Here is a 19,398-nt window from a genome sequence, read left to right on the forward strand (position 1 = left end):
TTTTATAACTTGTTAATGTACATCTCAAATCCTACCACTTTGTTGAAACCAGTTATTACTTCTGTGACTTAGTTGTAGATTAACATTTCTAATATGGAAATCTTGGTTAGATTTTTTTTTCCTTTCTGATCCAAATGCCTCTCACTTTTTTCTTGCTTCAGTACATTGTCTTAACCTCTGACAACACATCAAGATGAAGGAGTTTTCTACCCTTCTTCTTTTTCTGAATTTATATTCTTAAGGGTATTGCACATTTTTAAAAAATTATTTTCTGCATCATTGATATGACCATGTGTTCTTTTTCATAGCTTACTAGCATTACGACATTAATTGACTTTTAATTAGTGAATAAGGCTTGTGTCCCTGAAATAGTTCCTACTTGTTACGTAATTATTCTCATATGTTGATGAATTTTTTAGCCTTTCTTTCCCCAGATGGGGTTTCTTTGTGTAACAGAGACCTGGCACAGATGTGAACAAATTCAGAGACCCACAGCCAGACACACACACACACACATACACAGAGAGACAGACAGACCTTGGAGGGCTCAACTCTAAATGGGACTCCTCCATCAAATTCCTCCCCTCATAGCTCAAGGAACCTTGAGGAAAAGAAAGCAAGAAGACTATAAGAGCCAGAGGGAGGGAGGAAACCAAGAGAACACGGCCCTCTGAATCAACTGAACAAGGTGTGTATGAACTCACAGAGACTGAAGCAGCAAGGAGTGAGTCTATAAGGGCCTGCACCAGATCCTCTGCACATACATGTCATAGCTTTCATTGTAGCATTTTCATGGGACCCCTGAGTGTGGGGACGAGTGGGTCGCTGATCTCTGCGCCTGCTCTTGGGACTCTTTTCCTCCTGTGGCATTGCCTTGTCCAGCCTTGATGAGATGGTGTTTGTCTTGTATTTTATCATGTTTGGTTGTCTCTAGTAGCCTGGCCTTGTCTAATGAGAGACAGAAAAGGAGTAGGTCTGGGGCAGAGAGGAGGTGGGGAGGGACTGGGAGGAGTAGAGGGAGGGAAAACTATGGTCAATATAGTGTATGAGAAAATATTTTCAATAAAAAATTTTTAAAAATATTCATGGATGTTTTAATGGCAGTTTGATGCCATGTTGGTAAATCCCTCCACTATGTCCCTATCACCTCTTCAGCCAAGAAAGTGTGTTACCACCCTCCCCAGTTTTGCCGTATTGCATTAGTGTGTACTTGTGGTCTGCTAGGTTGGGATTTTAGTTTATTAGGGCTCTCATCTTGGTAAGACTACTGATGCCTTTTCTTTCACAGGCTTCATAACATCCGCCATTTTGGAAGCTAGCCAGCAGAAGTTTCCAGCTCGGTTTCAGTGTTATTTCTTTGTATCTTACAACCAATATTTGTATCTTCAGCAAAAGGGTCTTATTATCTAGTTCTGTTGGGTATCCAAGAGGAATGGCAAGTATTTATATCATTTCAGGGGGCCTCTGGGACTTCCCTAGTCAGCAGTCCATAAGGACATACCTGGCACTGAAATTTTTGTTTAATAAAAACTATGGCTTCTAGGAACAGCTCATGGTTCAAATCCTGCAAGTCCCCTGGAGTTCCCACTTAATGAACCTTAAACACTATGTCAGAGCCCCACCATACCTGAATTGTACTACTGTAAGGAGCTGGGTTGCCTTATCTTACAACCCTTTAACTACCTTAGACCGAGTAACCCAATGTAAGTTTTCACCTTCCAATTTAATTCCTGCCAAAATGTTTACTGTTCCTTTTATGTTGATTCCAATTGGTTTTAACTTGCCCATTTTTACCATGTGATCTTATTTCCTTTATTTGAAGCAAGCCCATTTGTATTTAAATGATTCAATCTACTACTTGTGAAAGTATTTGACCTTGAAGGTAGCAGAGGATTTTGTTCTCGTTTTATGGGCTCCCCTTGTTATCATTTCACTACTTTATTCGGAGAGATGCTCTCTTCTAACTGCTCTTCCGCTCATTGGCTGCACAGACTTTAAGGGGTGGGGCATCCTCTGCCCTCCGTACTCAGCCAGCATCAGAATGGCACAGGTTTATTCTTGGCTTCCGGCTTCAGCACATCCAGCTCGGGATCCAGCACCTTTCCTTCCTACGTAAGCAGGTAGCATGAGGAGGGCCCCCCTGATGCAAGGCAAGAAACCCAACTTGGGTTCCCTGTCTCAGTTTTGTAAGACTACAAGAAAAGGGGCTGTGCTGAGTTTAGAGAAGGCTCTAATTAGCGACTTAGTAACTATGTTACCTCTGCTTGGTCTTTGCTCTCTTGACTCTCAGCTTCACCCTTCTAGATACATTTTCCAGTGGAGAAAGGAGAGCTGCCAACTGTAGGTGGTTCACTAGCAGAAGGGTGTTTTTCTCCAGTTCTAGCCCTAAAACAATCCCAGGGAAGCACTCTGTAGCTTAAGCCAATTATGGTTCCTAACTAAATTACTGTGGCTTGGGAATTAAAAAGCTGTGGCTGCTTTTGCTAAGATCTGAGCTTTATTGGGTTCTATAGGAACTTGCTAGTAAAATGGCTAGGAAATCCCTTTAAAAGGAGAGTGGGTATAGTCACAGGAAAGAGCAAGGTTAAATAAAAAATATCTGCTATTGTATGCGTTATGAGAAAGACATCTGAAAAGAAGCTTTTAAACAAACCAGGTGAGAAACGCGATGCGTGGAGATGACAGTGAGACATTTAAGAGGTGACATTCATGGAGCTGTAAGCAAGCTGTTTTAAAATGCAGCCTCTGTACAAGCACTAGCCAGTTAAGACACTCAGCTTTGTTTGACCCATTTGTCCTTTGCTTCCTGGGACCCCATTTTGTTTGATTTTATTGCTGCATGCATGTGCTTCATTTACACAGTTGCTGCCATTTGTTCAGTCATCTGGACATTTTCTGTCGAGGATGGAGGAGAGGACACGTGGTTACTGACTCTTTGTGTTCTAAGCTGTTAAACACAAAACTGCCTTCTTAAACGCTCCTGTGACCTATCACCACACATAAGCAAGTGCTCATAAAAAGGCGGTGTCCATGGATCTTGAGCAGACTGGATAGCAGACATGGGAGCAGTGACTCCATATGACCTAAACTAGGGAGGAATTTTCAGATAGGAATCAGACCTGAGTGTGACTGTCCTTGACAGCAGTGATTACCGTAACCGGGACCATAGCACCCTACGTGCTTGTCTGTAAGTAGAATTGTGGTTCAAACGATCCGTCCCACTTGAAAACATAGCTTAATAGGATTCTAGATGGATAGTACAGATTTATAATAGATACAGACTTTAGATTTCTGTTTATATTGGCTAGTGCAATACTGCCTCACACTTCCATCAAAATACAGTGTTACAATGTGTAAACTTTGTGTGACATGACATTCCTTTGTTAGGTTTACTTGTGCCTTTAAGTGTGTTGACATTTGCACAAGGCAGGAGCCTGGTGAACATTGTAGTGCTTTGGAATAGATCAAGTGAAATGCCAAGTCATACTAGTGTGTATTGTACGTTAAACTGTCATGCTCTTGTGTGGAGAAAAGGGATAGATAGAACGGAGTACTGTGGGTCATCTGAACACTTATGAGAAGAAATGGGAAGGACACAGGAACAACTTTTGTTCCAGAAGTGTCTAGGGAAACTCACACCTATACAGCTATTCAAACTGCGAGCTCTGCTGAGGTCAACTACATGCATTTTTTTGTCATTCAATAACACTTTCATGCCGGAGTAATCTTTTTGCACACTGTAGATGTGTCTCTGTCCTTCCTTGCCTGCCTAAGGGCACTTTCTGAATTGTTTAAAATAAAAAGCCTATGGCCTTTGGCTAAGGAGAGCAGGAAGTCAGGACTTCCAGGCAGAGAGAGGAACTCTGGGAAGGAGTGAGGTGTGGAGGATTCCCTGCTGAGATATGGAAGTCAGATGTCTGAGTAGAGATAATCAGCCAGTGGCAGAACCTCGATTAGTATAATCGAGATAAGCTGGTTGGGAACAAGCTGGCTTAAGGTCTAGGCATTAATTTATAAATTAATAAGCCCCCATGTCTGGAACTGAGTTGGGCAAAGAAAAGGCTAATGTTTCCATTTTTACTTGACAAACTGTTGCTTTTATACCTAATTTTGAAAAGACTTTTCTTTACAATTAAGTAAGCATGTAATGTTTATTTGTTAAATTATCATGTGTATGCATGTTTTACCTGTATGTATGTCTGTACACCATATGTGCGCCTGCTGCCCTCAGAGGCCAGAATTGGGCTTTGGATACCCTGGAACTGGTGGTACAGATGGGTGTGAACCGCCACGTAGGTGCTAGGAGCTGAGCCTGGGTCCTCAGGAAGAACCGCCACGTAGGTGCTAGGAACTGAGCCTGGGTCCTCAGGAATGGCAGCCAGTGCTCTTAGCCACAGAGCCACCTCTCCAGACCCCAAGGTTAAGTATGGAAATCCTGTTACAGAGAACAGCTAGCAATAGCTATTGCTACAGGTAAAACCCAGGTGAAGACTGTAAACGAAAACTGAAATCTCAGAGAACAGCCTCCACCTCCTTGAGCTATTTAGCTTCCCAAACATATAATGTGCTGATACTGGGAGTGTCTTCAGTTTGTGAGCTGCGGCAGAACAAAATGTGTTAGCATTTGAAAGACCTCCATGATGCAGCAAACCGATGCCTCCCGGATGATCACTGCGTGGTACAAACCGTGCATGGACAAAGAATATGGTAGACCAGTGCGTTTAATATTGTGGCAAAAATCAAAGACTTGCCGAATTATACTCTGCAGTGACTTTTTAAGAAACTCCCACTTGTCGTGTAAAGGATATGGACCTTCGTCTTGCATTGCTATTAAAGTACGCCACCTTTGTCCAACTAAATGTGCTTAGCCAAAATATCATAGATTGAAAGCTAAAGTGTATATAAGCTGCCCTCCGTTAACTTTGACGTTCAAGAGACTTTAAAAATATATAAAGCAGTGTCTCTTATCACTAGTAAATACTCACTTTTCCTCAAAAATATTACTTTCTGTTAACAGACAAAGCATTTGTTATATTTAAATTAATAACTATTTTTAAATTTCTGTTTTAATTTATAATAAATTCTGTTAGATAGAATCTATGTAAATAACAGTTCTTTAGAATCTTAAAAATTTCTAAGAATTAAAGGGTCCATAATGGCAAACAGTTTGAAAACTGCAATGAGCACTGCCTTTTTTTCTTTAAATCTGCAAACTTCAGAGAAACTCACATTCTCACTCTGTGGTTGACATCATCAGGCCTTTACTTGTGTGTACTTTGAGAAATAAGTTCACCTCTGGTTTGCTTTCAACCTCCATCCCATGTCAATTAAAATAGCACTATTGGATTGTAATTCCGATAGTAAGTAAAAATGCACACTAAGGCATCATTTTTGCTTGGTAACTGGACTTTCTAAGTACTTATCCTGACGGTTTAGAATATTGTGTGTGTGTGTGTGTGTGTGTGTGTGTGTGTGTGTGTGTGTGTGTGTGTGTGCAAGTGTGTGTAAGTATTGTGGTAAATCTCCATCCCCAAATAAGCCCCAGCAATGAAAACATGACTCAATTAATATGAATCCATGCTGTGCGTCTAGATTGGGCAGATCTCCCGCTACTCTACCGTCTTCCTCAGCTTATGAGACCCCTTAGAACTTGCGGTTTCTCCAGGCCATGTGCTTCTGCTCTGCTTTTCTTCTTCCTCCTCTGCACCCTCTCCCTCTTCCATTTTTTCCTTCTCTCCTCACCTTCGTTCCACCTTCCCTTTTTATCTGCCCAATCATGAGCTCTACTTTATTTTACAAATTAAGGTGGGAAGCAGGTTTACAGGAAATCACCTGAGTGCTGACTCATTCCTTGTTCGCAGCCCCTCACAGGAGAATGGATTTAACATCAAATATAATTAGCCCCATGGCTATCCACAACATGTAAGAGACAGAAAGAGGGAGATAGGGTTGTAGTTTACTTGAAAAATCCAAATTATCTTCTAGGTAACTTAGAGTGATTGCAGCCACAACACAGAGCAGCTAAGGATGTCTCTTCTGAGTCTGCATAAGAATGGGCCCCTCAGCAGAGAGGATAGAGCGGAAGCTCGGGGACCCTCCCCCCAGTGGTAGAGTCAGAGTGTCAGGTGGGTAGGTAATCATTGTTTTCAGCTGTGTCTCTACCCTCCCAGGCTCGCAGAGTCTGTTCTAATCTAAAGGTCACACAGATGGCCCTGGTTGAATGGGGCCACAACTCAAAACCAGAGTTGTGATTCTGGGCAAGGGACTGGTGGGAGTGGCAGTGGTGATAGGGATGGGAGGGAGAAAAGAGAGGGTAGGCAGGAGAGAGTAACCAGAACACATCATATAAGGCATAAATTGTCAAGTAACAAAGTTAATCAATAAGAAATGTTGATATTATAAAATTTTTATATTAAACAAAACTATCTCAAAATTATTGCCATACTCTTAAGAGTCAATAGAACCTTCCCCTTTAAAAAAAAAAAAAACAAAAAAAAACAAAAAAAAAAAAACACCCATTTGTGAAGGAATTTGTTCCCGAACTCCTCATATTGATATCCGGGACTATGCTGGTTAGTTTTTGTCAACTTGATGCAAATGGTGAGCTATCTGGGAAGAGGGACTCGAAGTTGAGGACCTGCCTCCATACTCTCAGCCTATAGACAAGTCTGTGTGGCAAGTTCTTGATTGTTGGTTGATGTAAGAGGGCCCAGCTCACTGTGGGCAGTGCCACCTCTGGGCAGGTGATCCTGGGTTGTGTTAGAAAGCAGGTGACCCAGGGAATAGTGGCAGGGACCTTTATTTAATCTCAGCACTGAGGAAGGGAAGCAGAGGCAGGCAGATCTCTATGAGCTGAGGCCAATCTGGTCTTCATAGCAAGTTCTAAGCCAACGAAAGCTACATAGCCTGTCTCAAAAAGCCAAGAGAAGAAGAAGAGGAGAAGGGAGAGAAGGAAGGAAGGAAGGAAGGAAGGAAGGAAGGAAGGAAGGGAGGACAGTAGGAAGGAAGAAAGCTAAACAAGCCATGGAAAGCAAGCCAATGATCAGGCTTCCTCCATGGTCTGTTTTACTTCCTGCTTCAGGCCCCTGCCTTGAGTTTTGTACCTTGACTTCCCTTCATGATGGAGGTTGTAAGCTGAGGTAAACCCTTTTTGCCCCAAGCTTCTTTTGGTTGTGGTGTATGTCTTAGTTATTGATAAATTGCTGTGAAGAGACACCATGACTAAAGCAACTTAAGAACGAAAGCATTTAGTTAGGGAGTTGATGACAGTTTCAAAGGGTTAGTCCATTTCCATTATTGAGGAAAGGTGGTGACAGACAGGCAGACATGGTACTGTAGTGAGTAGTAGCTGAAAGCTTACCTCTGATCCTCAAGCCAGGGGCAGAGAGAGACTGGACCTAGTGTGGGCTTTTGAACCCTCAGAGTCTGTGCTAAATGACACACCTCCTCCTACAAGGCTACACACCTCCTTCTACAAGGCCACACACCTCTTAATTCTTCCTAAACAGTCCACCAACAAAGAACCAAACATTCACATTTACTTGCCTCTGAAGGCCATTCTTATCCAAACCACCACAGTGTCTATCACAGTGGGGAAAGAATCAAACTAGCTCCACAGACCTTCAACTGGGGTGTCATCTCTCTTCCTTCTTGGTGGTCTTCTTCTTTTCTGAATTGCTCATACATTTCTCTTTAGCCTGTCATTTTTCTTCAGGATTTAAGAGTGATATATATTTTAATTCCCCCTTGAAGTCTCTGCCTACCTTTTCTATCATTTTATGTTTTCCTCTGAAATCCAGCATCTTGTTACTTCATTTGGTGATGTTATTTTAAAGTTGTTTGATTTTCATGTAATTTACCGCGGTAGATTCATGGGGCTGTAAAGGCAAATACTGCCTTAAATGCTTTAAAATGCTTTCCACACTGTTCTCAGGACCATCTCTGATGCTCCTGAAGCCTGCGGGGCATCAGATGATGAAGGGTGTGCTCAGCTCAGGGGTTTACTGGCATCTTCTGCAGAGATGCTGCATTTTCCTCATTTGGAGTAGAAACAACGATCACTGCTGTTGAAAACTTGTATTGCTTAGAAACCTAAAATAGTTCAAATATTTTATATTTTGAACCAATTTGTTCTTCATTTGTAGGAATGTTGGGAAAGATTTTAATAGCTATTCGGGATGCATGCTTTGGAATGTCAGCGATACAGATGGTAAGAGCCTTGCAATGAGCCATGTTGTATGGGAGAATTGCTTTTTAATAACCCTTAAAATGTGTGTAAGTGAATGTTAACTGTGCACTTGAGATTTGGGCTTATTAAAATTAAAGAGATGCACATTCCGTAACCTGGCTGGATGTGGTGGCACAGGCCTTTAATCACAGCACTCTGGGAAGGAGAGGTAGGTATGCATTTGAGGCCAGCCTGATGTACGGGGTGTGTTCCAGACCAGCCAAAACCACCACCAACAACAAAACAAACTGAAATTACAGCAACAACAAACTGAACTCAATAGCTTTATAATGAAACAAAAATATTTAAATTATTTAATCCATATAATGGCTACTGACACACTAATATTCAGATGATAAACCAGAGTTAAGCTTCAAAGTTTCTTCACTTCTTGGGATTTGGGCTGAAAAGTATGAAGCGAAGACTGTTTTAGTCTTAACAATGACAGTCAAAGTGAGGTGCATCAGTGGTCTGTGTTCTAAGTTTCTTAGCAAATAGTGAAGGAAGAATTTGAGTTCTGATTCCCTTGCCACTCTCAGCCCGGGCCTGGTGTCTAAACTGTTTCTCGAGTGTTAGTGTACATAATCAGCCCATGGCTTCCCCATACTGGCTTAGAGTTGCCTTCTCAGACATTCTCAGAGAGTCCTTAACCGAAGTCATGACACATACTTCTGTCACTGGCCTCACTGGTGCATTTGCAAGGGCATTCTGGTATCCCTGTGAATGCAATTGTAGGTCTTTAGAGTCAGCGATGCTATCATCAAAGGTCAGCAGTTGCCTAAGCAGGTGACAATAGTCAGGCATCCTTAGCCTCAGTTTTTCATCTAGGCCATTGAGAATGTTACTTGCCACTGTGGGTTTTATTAAGTTATATTTTATGTCACATTTTGATGTACTAGAATAAAGGTCTTTAATAATATATTCTTCTAAAAAAGAATACATTATCCAGGAATCACATTTTGAAGTTAAAAGAATGAGAGAGGTATAGTAGCAACTAACTTTAATTCCAGCCCTGGCAAGTCTGAGGTAGAACAGCCACAAGTTCAAGGGCAGCCTGGGCTTTTTAGTGTCTAGGAGAGCAGTGTGAGGAAAAGACACCACATAGCAAAAAGTAGAACTGTGTGTATGGGAATGGTAAATGCCGAGTGCTAAGGGATCTCACATGATTGGCTTACCATTTTGTTTTGTTTTTACTGTAGTTCAATTTGGATCGGGCTAATGTTGAAGAATTCTATGAAGTCTATAAAGGTGTAGTGTCTGAGTATAATGTAAGTATGAAGATAAATTAAATAATGAAATGCAATATGTATATTCCAAATATTGGGAATCTTATAATGTATAGTTATTCAAAGTATTTTAAAGGATGATTTATAAACCATAGATCTGATAAAGGATTAATAGCACAAACAACATAGTCAAAGAAGAAAAGACAAAAAAAACAATCTAAAACTACATTTCTTAAAAGAACAAGTGCGATTGGCCAACAGATGAGTGAAAGATGCTAGACATGGGCTGAAGAGATGGCTCAGTGGTTAAGAGGGCTTGTGTTGTGTCAGAGGGCCCAAGTCCAGCTCTTGGAACCCTTGGGTATTTACTCTTTTAAAGCTTTTACTAGCCTGTGTACAGATGAGAATGATGAATATTAGAAGGTTGTTATGAGAATTAATTGAAACAAATCATGTAAAGTAGTCTCTTCATTGAGAGTGCTGGGTAAATATTAGCTGCTATTGCTTTTGTTTTTTATTACTGTTTAGTTCAATAATTCTTTGATAGATGATTTTTGTTGATAATTTATACTTACACTCAAACTTACTTCAAATTTATTGTCTTAAAAATCATAATTTGATCTGATCCTGTTATTATGAAATCAGCACATACTGACTGAACGTCTACTGTAGACTTTACAGTTTTGTGATAAAAGGCACATGATTTACATTGATAGAAGTGAAGTTCTAATGAGGATAGGAATTAGTTCAACCATTCCATGTATGACTTAGGTCAGCAAAAGACTTAAAAAATAATCAACCAAGTTTTTAGAAAGTTTTCTCCTTAACTAATGTCTTAGTTAGGGTTTTACTGCTGTGAACAGACACCATGACTAAGGCAAGTCTTATAAAGGACAACATTTAAGGGCTGGTTTACAGGTTCAGAGGTTCAGTCCATTATCATCAAGGCAGGAACATAGCAGTGTCCAGGCAGACATGGTGCAGGAGGAACTAAGAGTTCTACATCTTCATCTGAAGGCTGCTAGCAGAATACTGGCTCTCAGGCAGCTAGGATGAGGGTCTTACAGCCCACACCCACAGTGATATATCTACTCACAGGACCATACCTTCTAATAGTGCCACTCATTTAGAAGGTATTAGGAGCAAGCATGTACAAACCATCACAACTAAAATTGGGAGAACCAAAACATTTTGAGTCGATATTTAAAGAAACACATTGTGTGTTCAGTGCCGTTCTTAGCTCCCTGTCTGTTCTTCCATCCTCTTTGCTCATTTAGAGTAGTCTGTATATCTGCTGTTCTAAATGTTGTCTGCTGCCAACAGTAACATAAAGTGAGATGCACAGACAAAGTAGAAAAGGAAGAGTGAAGAAAGACATAATTTATTTCTCTCCTTTTCAAAAAATATGTTTGATATCTCTTCTGACTGAGAACTTGGCATTGTATGTATAGGTAGTACTTTAATAGCATGAAATAGAATATCAAATTCAACAGAACTATGAATAAAAATTGCAAAGTCACTTTGGGGTAAATTTAGGGATTCTAATGAGTAGGGTTATATATATCACATTCCTTAATAAAGCACTTTCTTCTGTCATTTCCATCAGGTCAAATGACAGTGTTTGGGTTAATATTTAAATGTGCCCTATAATAAGTTGTTTTAGTTTGGTCTTGTGTGTTATAAACTCACTGAAGTCAGGATAAGGGCTGGCACGGCCTGGCACTACCCCTTGCCCACCTGGTGTTCTTCCTCAAAGTTGTATTTGTTTCATCTTGCCTACAGTGCTTTTCAGTGTTGACAGGAGAGGGCAAAGGTGCACTGAGTGGTCCAGACACTGAGAAGCGCTCTTGTCTGGTCCTGTTCTTCATTATTCCACTTCACATTGAGTGAATATCATAACAACTTTTCCCATGATTCTTGGCGTTATTTTGTCATGTATTTTATTTCTTTGAATGATCTTTTTTCTGTTTTTTAATATATTTCTATCTATTTCTTTGGAATCACACATGTGCATGCAATGCATTTTGATTATATTTCCCCATCCTTTCCTTAACCCTTTCCAGATTTCATCACCACCACAAGCTCCCACCCCCTCCCAATTTGGTTTCCAAAACTCAAAACGAACAAACAAGCAAGCAAATAAAACATCCCTGCTCTGAACATATAGTAGCTCATTCCTTCAATCCCAGCACCCAGCAGCAGAGGCCAGGAGATCTGCATAGTAAGTGTCAGGCCAGCACAGGCCACATAGTGAGGCTTTGACTCATACATTAAATAAATAACTAAACAAACAAGTAAATAACCAGCTGAATCCAGTTGGTGCTGCCTGTGTACTAATGAGTGGGAGGCCATTCGCTCTAATGCAGTTGGCACACCTGGGGCCTTCCTCTCAAAGAAAACTAATGCTTTTCTTTGGATAATTGTCTTTTTTCTGTTTTGAATATATTTATATTTAATTTTTTGGAATTTCACACATGCATGCAGTATATTTTGATTATATTCTCCCATCTATTGCTCTTAACCCTTTCTGGATGCCCCACCTTCACACCCTACTCTCTCTCCTAGAAGCTATGTAAGGTCTGTAACCCCATCATCTAGACATGAGGACTTATGAGCCATTGAATAATTATCTTTAAAACAGTTACAAGAGAAAGAAGTGCTTTCTGTCTACTGCTGTTTTGTGCAGGTTTATATTTTTATGTGCCCTTCCCCTTGAGAACATTTTCTTGTTTATTTTTGAGAATTTCATACATATGTACAATGTGTTTTGACTACATCTTACAGACAGGGATTTGGGTTCTGGCTTCCCCCAGCTCTTTTTTCTCTTTCTGTGTCTGTGTTTGTTTGTTTGTTTGTTACGGTGTGGTTTGGTCCCAGGACTGACAGGCAGGCCTTGTTGATGCAGCTGCTACATGACTTGCTCACCTGTCTTTAACTTTTACGGTTTCCTGCTGGTTGCGCTGTTCTGCTTGATCCTGTTCTCCCCTCTCATTTTCCTTCCTACTCCTCTGTTGGATTTCGACGTTTATGGGTAGAAACGTGGTGTACTTTTTATCAGCTATTTCCTAAAATACTTTGTCCACTTTTCTTCCAAGACACCATGTTACACGGTGTGACACCGGACCACGAGGCCTTTGCTTTTCTTCGCTGTAGGTTTCCTTGCTGGTGCTGAAGCAGTTCCAAGTGCCAGCCTCAGGTCATTTACCTGCAGGGCTGTGCCCTGCTCACCCATCCAAAGCACTAATTAGTCACATGTCTTTGGTTTCATTTCTAGATTTGAGTCTTCTGTTATTCATTTTTTTTCCTCAGAATGTCCATAGTTCTCCTATAATTTGAGCATGCAGGCTCATCTATGATAGCTGTATTAGCAATCGTGTGTTCATTACATTGCTCCTGTCTGCTGGATACTTGTCTCCTTACTGACGTTGCTTCTGCTAGTGGCTTGCATTCTCCTCTTGCTCAGGCCTGGTAATGACTGACCCTGCATGATGTGCTCTGCCATGGATTGTGCCCTTAAGAGAGCTGGGCTGTCAGTTAAGTAACTTTGCTTCAGCTTGACTCTGGGGAGGCTTGCGTTCAAGCTTGACTCTGGGGAGGCTTGCGTTCAAGCTTTGTAAGGTGAGCAGGTGCTACCTCACCCTATAGGGCTGACTTAGGACAGCCATGGGGTAGAGCCCTTCTGAGGCCTGCACCTGAAGTAGAGCCTGGCAGTTGTATTAGGGCTTTACCTGATACGAGCCCATGTGCTGTATGTGTGTATGAGGGCTTTACCTGAGGTTGGAGCTCATGTATTCTGTGGGGGTTTTCCAAGCTCTGGATGACAGAAGCCATGGACTCCTCTTGGCCATCTCGAAGCTGTGGAGCCTCCGGCTAATTTACCTTCACTGGCGAATACATAGCTATGCACTTATCCACCACAGAAAATGAAAACTCGACCACAGAGTTAGAACTAGGAAACAATCAGCTTAGATCTCGCGTCCATCGCCTGTGTTCAGTCCTTCCTCATGCTCTAATGATTACCCTCTGCACGTGCTGCTGTGTCCGCCTGTACATTTGCTTGCATGTATATGTTTTGGCTAGGTTCTGCAAGTGGGAAAGACCATGTATTTTTCTTTCCGATACCATGTGACCTCACCTACTAGTGTACATTCTTATTTCATCTGTTATCTTGCGAATTTTATGATTACATTTTTCTTTGCTGAATAATATCCATGTGTGTGAGTGCGTGTGTGCGTGCGTGCGTGTGTGTGTGTGTGTGTGTGTGTGTGTATACACCAGTGTTTTATTAACCACGCATTCACCACTCACTTATTTCTACCTCCTTGCTCAAGTGGATACAGCAGCAGTAAACATGGGTGTAGAAAAAGCTCCGTGGCAGGGTTTGGAGTTGTTCTGTATTCTGCCCTGATGATCCTATCTGCTGGGCTCCATTAACTGAGCTTGCCTCTGCAGTGCTGTGGAAATGTCAGGCTCTACTGTATGCTTCTACCTGCCCTGTGTCTGGCTCGCCTGTCTGCGGCTGTTTTATGCAGCAAGAGAAAAGAATTATCTGGCCTACTACACGGTCCCCCTAGGCTGCCACCATCCAATCCGTGAAAACTAGCTCATCTATTTTTTTTCTTACTTTCTAGATGTTAGTTCTTGTTGCTAACCATGTAATAGATTTTTAAAGGTCCTACAGGAGAAACACGGCTATTTATACTTTGGAAATATTAATTTGATAAAACTACCCTGATGGAAAGGGGGAAGTCTGAAAGGAAAATGTGTGAGAAATGGCTGATGTGACTGGAAGAGGCAAAGCATTACCTTGAAATGCTAGTGTCCTAGGAGCGGAGGGGAGGGATGAGAGGAAATATTTGGAGGCAAAGGTGGCTGTCGTTTAGAAAGAGCTTGTGTGCAGGACTCAGATGGGAAAGAGGTCAAAGGTGACCGACTATTGGGGACTGGAGATAGTGGGGAAGCAGCACAGTTAAAGGTATGGGGGTAAAACATTCAGTTATTTTAATTATTTTGTTTCTCTTGAATACTGAAGGATATGGTGACAGAGCTGTGCTCCGGCCCTTGCGTAGCAATAGAGATCCAACAGAGCAACCCTACAAAGACATTTCGAGAATTCTGCGGACCTGCTGATCCTGTAAGTTATTAAACTATTGGTCTATTTTGTGTTATGAAGTAACTATTTTAACAAGTTTAATTTTTTAATTTTTCAGTCTTGTAACTTACATAAAAGTGAATATGCAAGAAAACTGCTCAAAGCAGTGCTTTACAAAAGAATAATTCTCATTTGTCTAACAACAGTAGAGAATGCTCTGAGTATCTTTTACCATGGCAGAGGACTATGTGTTTTCTTCTTTCCATTTGCTAACTTATTTTTTAAACTTGGAAATAAAAGTTTTCTAAGGTGTTCCTTCAAATAGAAAGAATATAAAGGTAAATATGAAGATTGTGAATATGGTGGCTTTATTCTAGATGCTTAAGAAATTATGAGCGGTTAAACTTGTCTACATGGGGTAGATCAGTGATGACGAGTACATACAGAGCTTCTAGAACAACCGGACGTACAGGGGAAAGTATGAATAAAGACCAAACAAACCTTGGTAGTTGAGGCAAACTCACATGTTGAAGAATCATTTGGTAAGAGAGAATCTAATACAGGGACAATGTAAACCTTGTTAGAGGAAGAGAGACTTGAAGGACAAACTGGGGAGCAGGGAAGATGGAAGAATATCAAAAGCTGCATTATAGGGACAGGGAGAGCAGTGAAGGGTGGAGAGCGCTCTGTGCTATGCGAGCAGAAGATGGTTTCCTTAGCCTCAGTTACATGCATTTTTGGAAGCATGAGAAAATAAGTATTTTTCCTAAGTAGAGGAAATAAGAAAATGTAATTCTTATATATTTAGGAAAGAAGAATTCTTTATATGTAACTCAGTTTTAAAAATTATCACAGAATTGTTTCTTTGGTACAACTGGAGCACATTACTTTGAAAGAGGTTAAAGAAAGGGATTCTAGCAGTAAAAGGGAGCAGACCTGGGAGCAGCAGGTAAGGCAGCAAGGCCGCCTCTGTGTAGTTTAGGGAAAGGATAGAAAGGACACAGTGATACACAGCACACAGAACCGGCAGAGAGTGGTGCTGATGCTGTGGATTTACCCAATGTCAATCATGAGAGGCTAAGAAAGGATACCTTAGACCTGAGGACAGAATCATTTTGTTAATTTTAGTTTCAGCTTCCTGTTTAATAGCCAAATGGGGCTTTTGTTAATTTTTTTGAGAAAATTAAAATCGGAATGATCAGTTGACCAAATAGGGAAAATTAGAGAAATAAAAATAACAAAAAGGGGCTGGAGAGATGGCTCAGCGGTTAAGAGTGCCTGACTGCTCTTCTGGAGGTCCTGAGTTCAAATCCCAGCACCCACATGGTGGCTCACAACCATCTGTAATGAGATCTGACACCTTCTTCTGGTATGTCTGAAGACAGCTACAGTGTACTTACATATAATAATAAATAAATAAATGTAAAAAAAATAACAAAAAGGAAACAAGTTAAGCTTTATCACTGTTTCCTTCTCTCACCTAGTCAGTAAGTGGTTATTGAACTATTGAACTTGTGCTGACACTTAGGGATATAGCGACACAACCTTCAACCAGGCAACAAGGTACATGCAGAGTCTGAATGCATGGCGCTAGAAGGCTCACTTGAGCTCGTAAGTTCGAGGTCAACCTCGGTGAAAAAGAGCAGAAGCTTCAAAGGCTTTTCAGAGTATCACTTAACCATCATGAGTACTTGATTTTCAGGCATTGTGGCCGTCCCACTGATAAATATTTACAAGTAAAACAAAAACACAGAATTTTAGCGTAGATATCTCAGTCTAAGGATGCAAGGCAGCTTACCAAAGAGTATGTGGCATGTGAGGAGAAGTAGGTGATAAAGGTGGCAGATGATTAAAGTCATGGCTGCACAGAAAAGCATCACTTTATAGCAAGAGAGCTTTCTATCACTTTAGAGCAAGCTCTAGCATCACTTTGTAGCAGACACTAGCATCACTTTAGAGCAAGTACTAGCATCACTTTAGAGCAAGCACTAGCATCACTTTAGAGCAAGTACTAGCATCACTTTAGAGCAAGCACTAGCATCACTTTAGAGAAAGCTCTAGCATCACTTTAGAGCAAGCACTAGCATCACTTCATAGCAAGCTCTTTTCTTCTTTCGATGGTCAAGAACAGGCAGTTAAGGACAGAGGATGAGCTCACTGAGGGAGAGCTGGGGAATGGACACACAGGTATCTGTGGGCATGAGAGTACTAAAAGGGAAAACACGCGGATTCTTTTCCTTTACAGACAGTTATTCAGTGAGCATTTCTTGGGTGAACAGCACGTCGTGCAAGCTGTCAGGTTCTGCGGCAGGGGCATCCTGAAGATGACTAAGCTCAGTTCCTGTCCTTGCAGGAGCTCAGTTTCATGGCTTAGTTTGGATGCTTGCAGGTTCTCGGATCTTGCCTCCAGAAGGTGTACCTGGGATTGCTCCACTGTGGGTTTTGATGTTGTGTTTTTCATTTTTGTTGTTTACACACTGCTATTAGATCTTAATAAGTACATGTATTACACTGTATCACAAAATGCGATTAGAATATTTGAAAATAGTCCTACGTATCTGTACATTTAAATGCATGGCCTTGGGAAAAGGTCACGATGAGATTGAGAATTCTAGAGAACAGGAGATCTACAGAGAGCCAATAATAATTCCTGGAATTAGAAAGCATTATCTCAGCCCATGGAAGTATTACACGTTGTTCCTTCCCTAGCAGTTATTTCCCCTTCACTCTGGCCCAGTTCTCTTAGTTATCCCTTAGCAATACATCAACAAGTCCTTCTTGTCCAGCCTCTTAACTTCTGCTCAAACTCTCAAATTTATATTATACGAATTATATTAATTAATTGTGTGAATGGATTTCTTCATTTGTGGGGCCCTCACATACATGCAATGCTTCTCTAGAGACCAGAGATACAGCAGTCAACAGACAAAGCAATCACCTTGCACACAGAAGTTACAGCCTACCCAAGGGAACAGACCATGAACAGACCTTAAAGAGTAAAATCCACTGTGTGTCCTTTGGTGGCAAATGCTGTGGGGAAATAATGTAGGGATGAGAAACAGAGTTACCAGGAGAGGAAGGGTGGGAAAGGTGGCAAGGTTATAGAGTCGTCAGAGGTGGGAGAAAGTCACTGGGCTTCCAGATAGAAGGCACTGGGAGCGCCAAAGCTCGAGTATTCTTGGTGTGTGAGGAGACTCCAGGAGGCCACATTGGTAAGAGTGAAACTGGGGAAGAGAAACTGAGGAAACAATGAAGGACTCTTGCCTTTACTCAGTGAGAGGGGAGCCACAGGAGAGGTTACCAGAGCACCAGCTTAGCCTCACATGTTTTTCATGGGCAATTTCTGGCTTCTTTGGGGTCAAGAGCAGGAGGAAGGGTGCATAATGCATGCTTGCTTTATAATAGGGCTCAGAAACCAAGCAACCTAGCAAATGCTTCTTGTTTTTTCACCAGTAAAATGAAAAACTAAAACTATGTGATGCTTAAACTAGCTAATGTGGTTATGCTTGTTAGAACAGTGTCTAGCATACTGTAAGGATTGCTAGCTAATTTTCCTTACTGCTTTGTTTTTGTTTTTGTTTTTTGAGTTCTTAAGGAATGTGTCATAAGGGACCACACAGCAGATAGAAGGCAGGATGAGAAGGCTTGAGAGTGACTTTCTTTCTAAGTCTTCATTTTATGAGAGTGGTCAAGTTAGGACATGCTGAATGCTGTCTTAAGAGTGAGCCCCTCATTTCTTCAGAGGAGCCTGTGTTAGCGATGCTGAAGTCAAGTTAGGTGAGATGAGGAGGAGGCCATTGACACTGCACCAGTGAGGCTGTGGAGGAGGAGAAGGGCGGGATGAGTGGGGCAGGTGCTGCAATGGGATTTATTGCCTCTTAAGTAAACTGCACTGTTGAGGAGCAGAAGAAAGCATACGTTGTACCAAAATAATGATTAGTATGACACTAGTAATATCTGTGTCTTAGCTCTGTTCTATTGCTGTGAAAAGACACCGAGAGAGACCATGGCTGTTCTCATAAAGTATTTAATTGGGGAGTTTCTCGTACTTTCAGAGGTTTAGTCCATTGTCACCATGATTCGGAGCATGGTGGCAGGTGGCTGTGATGCTGGAGAAGTAGCTGAGAGCTACATCCTGATCCAAAGCCACCCCCAGTGACACTTCCTCCAACAAGGCCACACCTCTTAATTGTACTATTCCCTGATGACTAAGCAATCAAATATATGAGCCAATGGGGGCTGTTCTTAGTGAAAGCACCACAGTGTTTCTGTGGCTTCTATTTGGATCTTATAGAACAATCTCATGGGGATCAGAAAGTTCATGGGGAACTGTTTTTAGTATACGATCTTCATCCTTTTTATTTTGTGTCCTTTAAGAAGGAAAAGAAATTTCCAGTGGAATTTTATCATCTATAAAGAGAACAAACTGGCTCAAGGAACTCCTTACATTTAGGAGCTTCAACTGGCATAAATTCAAATTTGAATAGAGCCATGTCAGATATTTATTAAAATCACACAGCTAAGACATTGATAGATGTTTCATGTATTATTAGAAGGAAAACAGATGCTCATAGGCAATGGGAAGACAAATGGGAGTCAGGTCAGTGCTTCCAGGGAGGCACAGAGACCTGGCTTTTGTTTGTTTGTTTGTTTTTGTTTGTTTGTTTGTTAAAGGAGTGGTTCTGTTTCTTTGGAATAAATGCCAGTGTTTCTAAGTAGGCAAATTCTACAGAATGGAGTTTCCATAAGGCAAAATGAGGATCTACCCTTTCCAGCTCAAGGGATAATATCACCTGAGCATAAAGGTAGTAAACTTAGAAAATTTAGTTGGAAACAGTTGGTGCACCATTGTA

General features: G+C 41.2%; 1 protein-coding gene across 6 annotated transcripts in view; it reads left to right on the forward strand.

Moving 5' to 3' along the window:
• Positions 1-19,398, forward strand: part of Nme7 (NME/NM23 family member 7) — a 129,777-nt gene that overhangs the window by 63,691 nt on the left and 46,688 nt on the right. For all 6 annotated transcript variants that reach the window (XM_006496692.3, NM_138314.4, NM_001293313.1 and 3 more), the window contains 3 exons: positions 8,145-8,209; positions 9,427-9,495; positions 14,486-14,587. In XM_006496692.3, coding sequence (XP_006496755.1) covers positions 8,145-8,209; positions 9,427-9,495; positions 14,486-14,587 — 236 coding nt within the window. The remainder of the gene's footprint in view (positions 1-8,144; positions 8,210-9,426; positions 9,496-14,485; positions 14,588-19,398) is intronic.

This window comes from Mus musculus, chromosome 1 (genome assembly GCF_000001635.26).
Source record: "Mus musculus strain C57BL/6J chromosome 1, GRCm38.p6 C57BL/6J".
Taxonomy (NCBI): domain Eukaryota; kingdom Metazoa; phylum Chordata; class Mammalia; order Rodentia; family Muridae; genus Mus; species Mus musculus.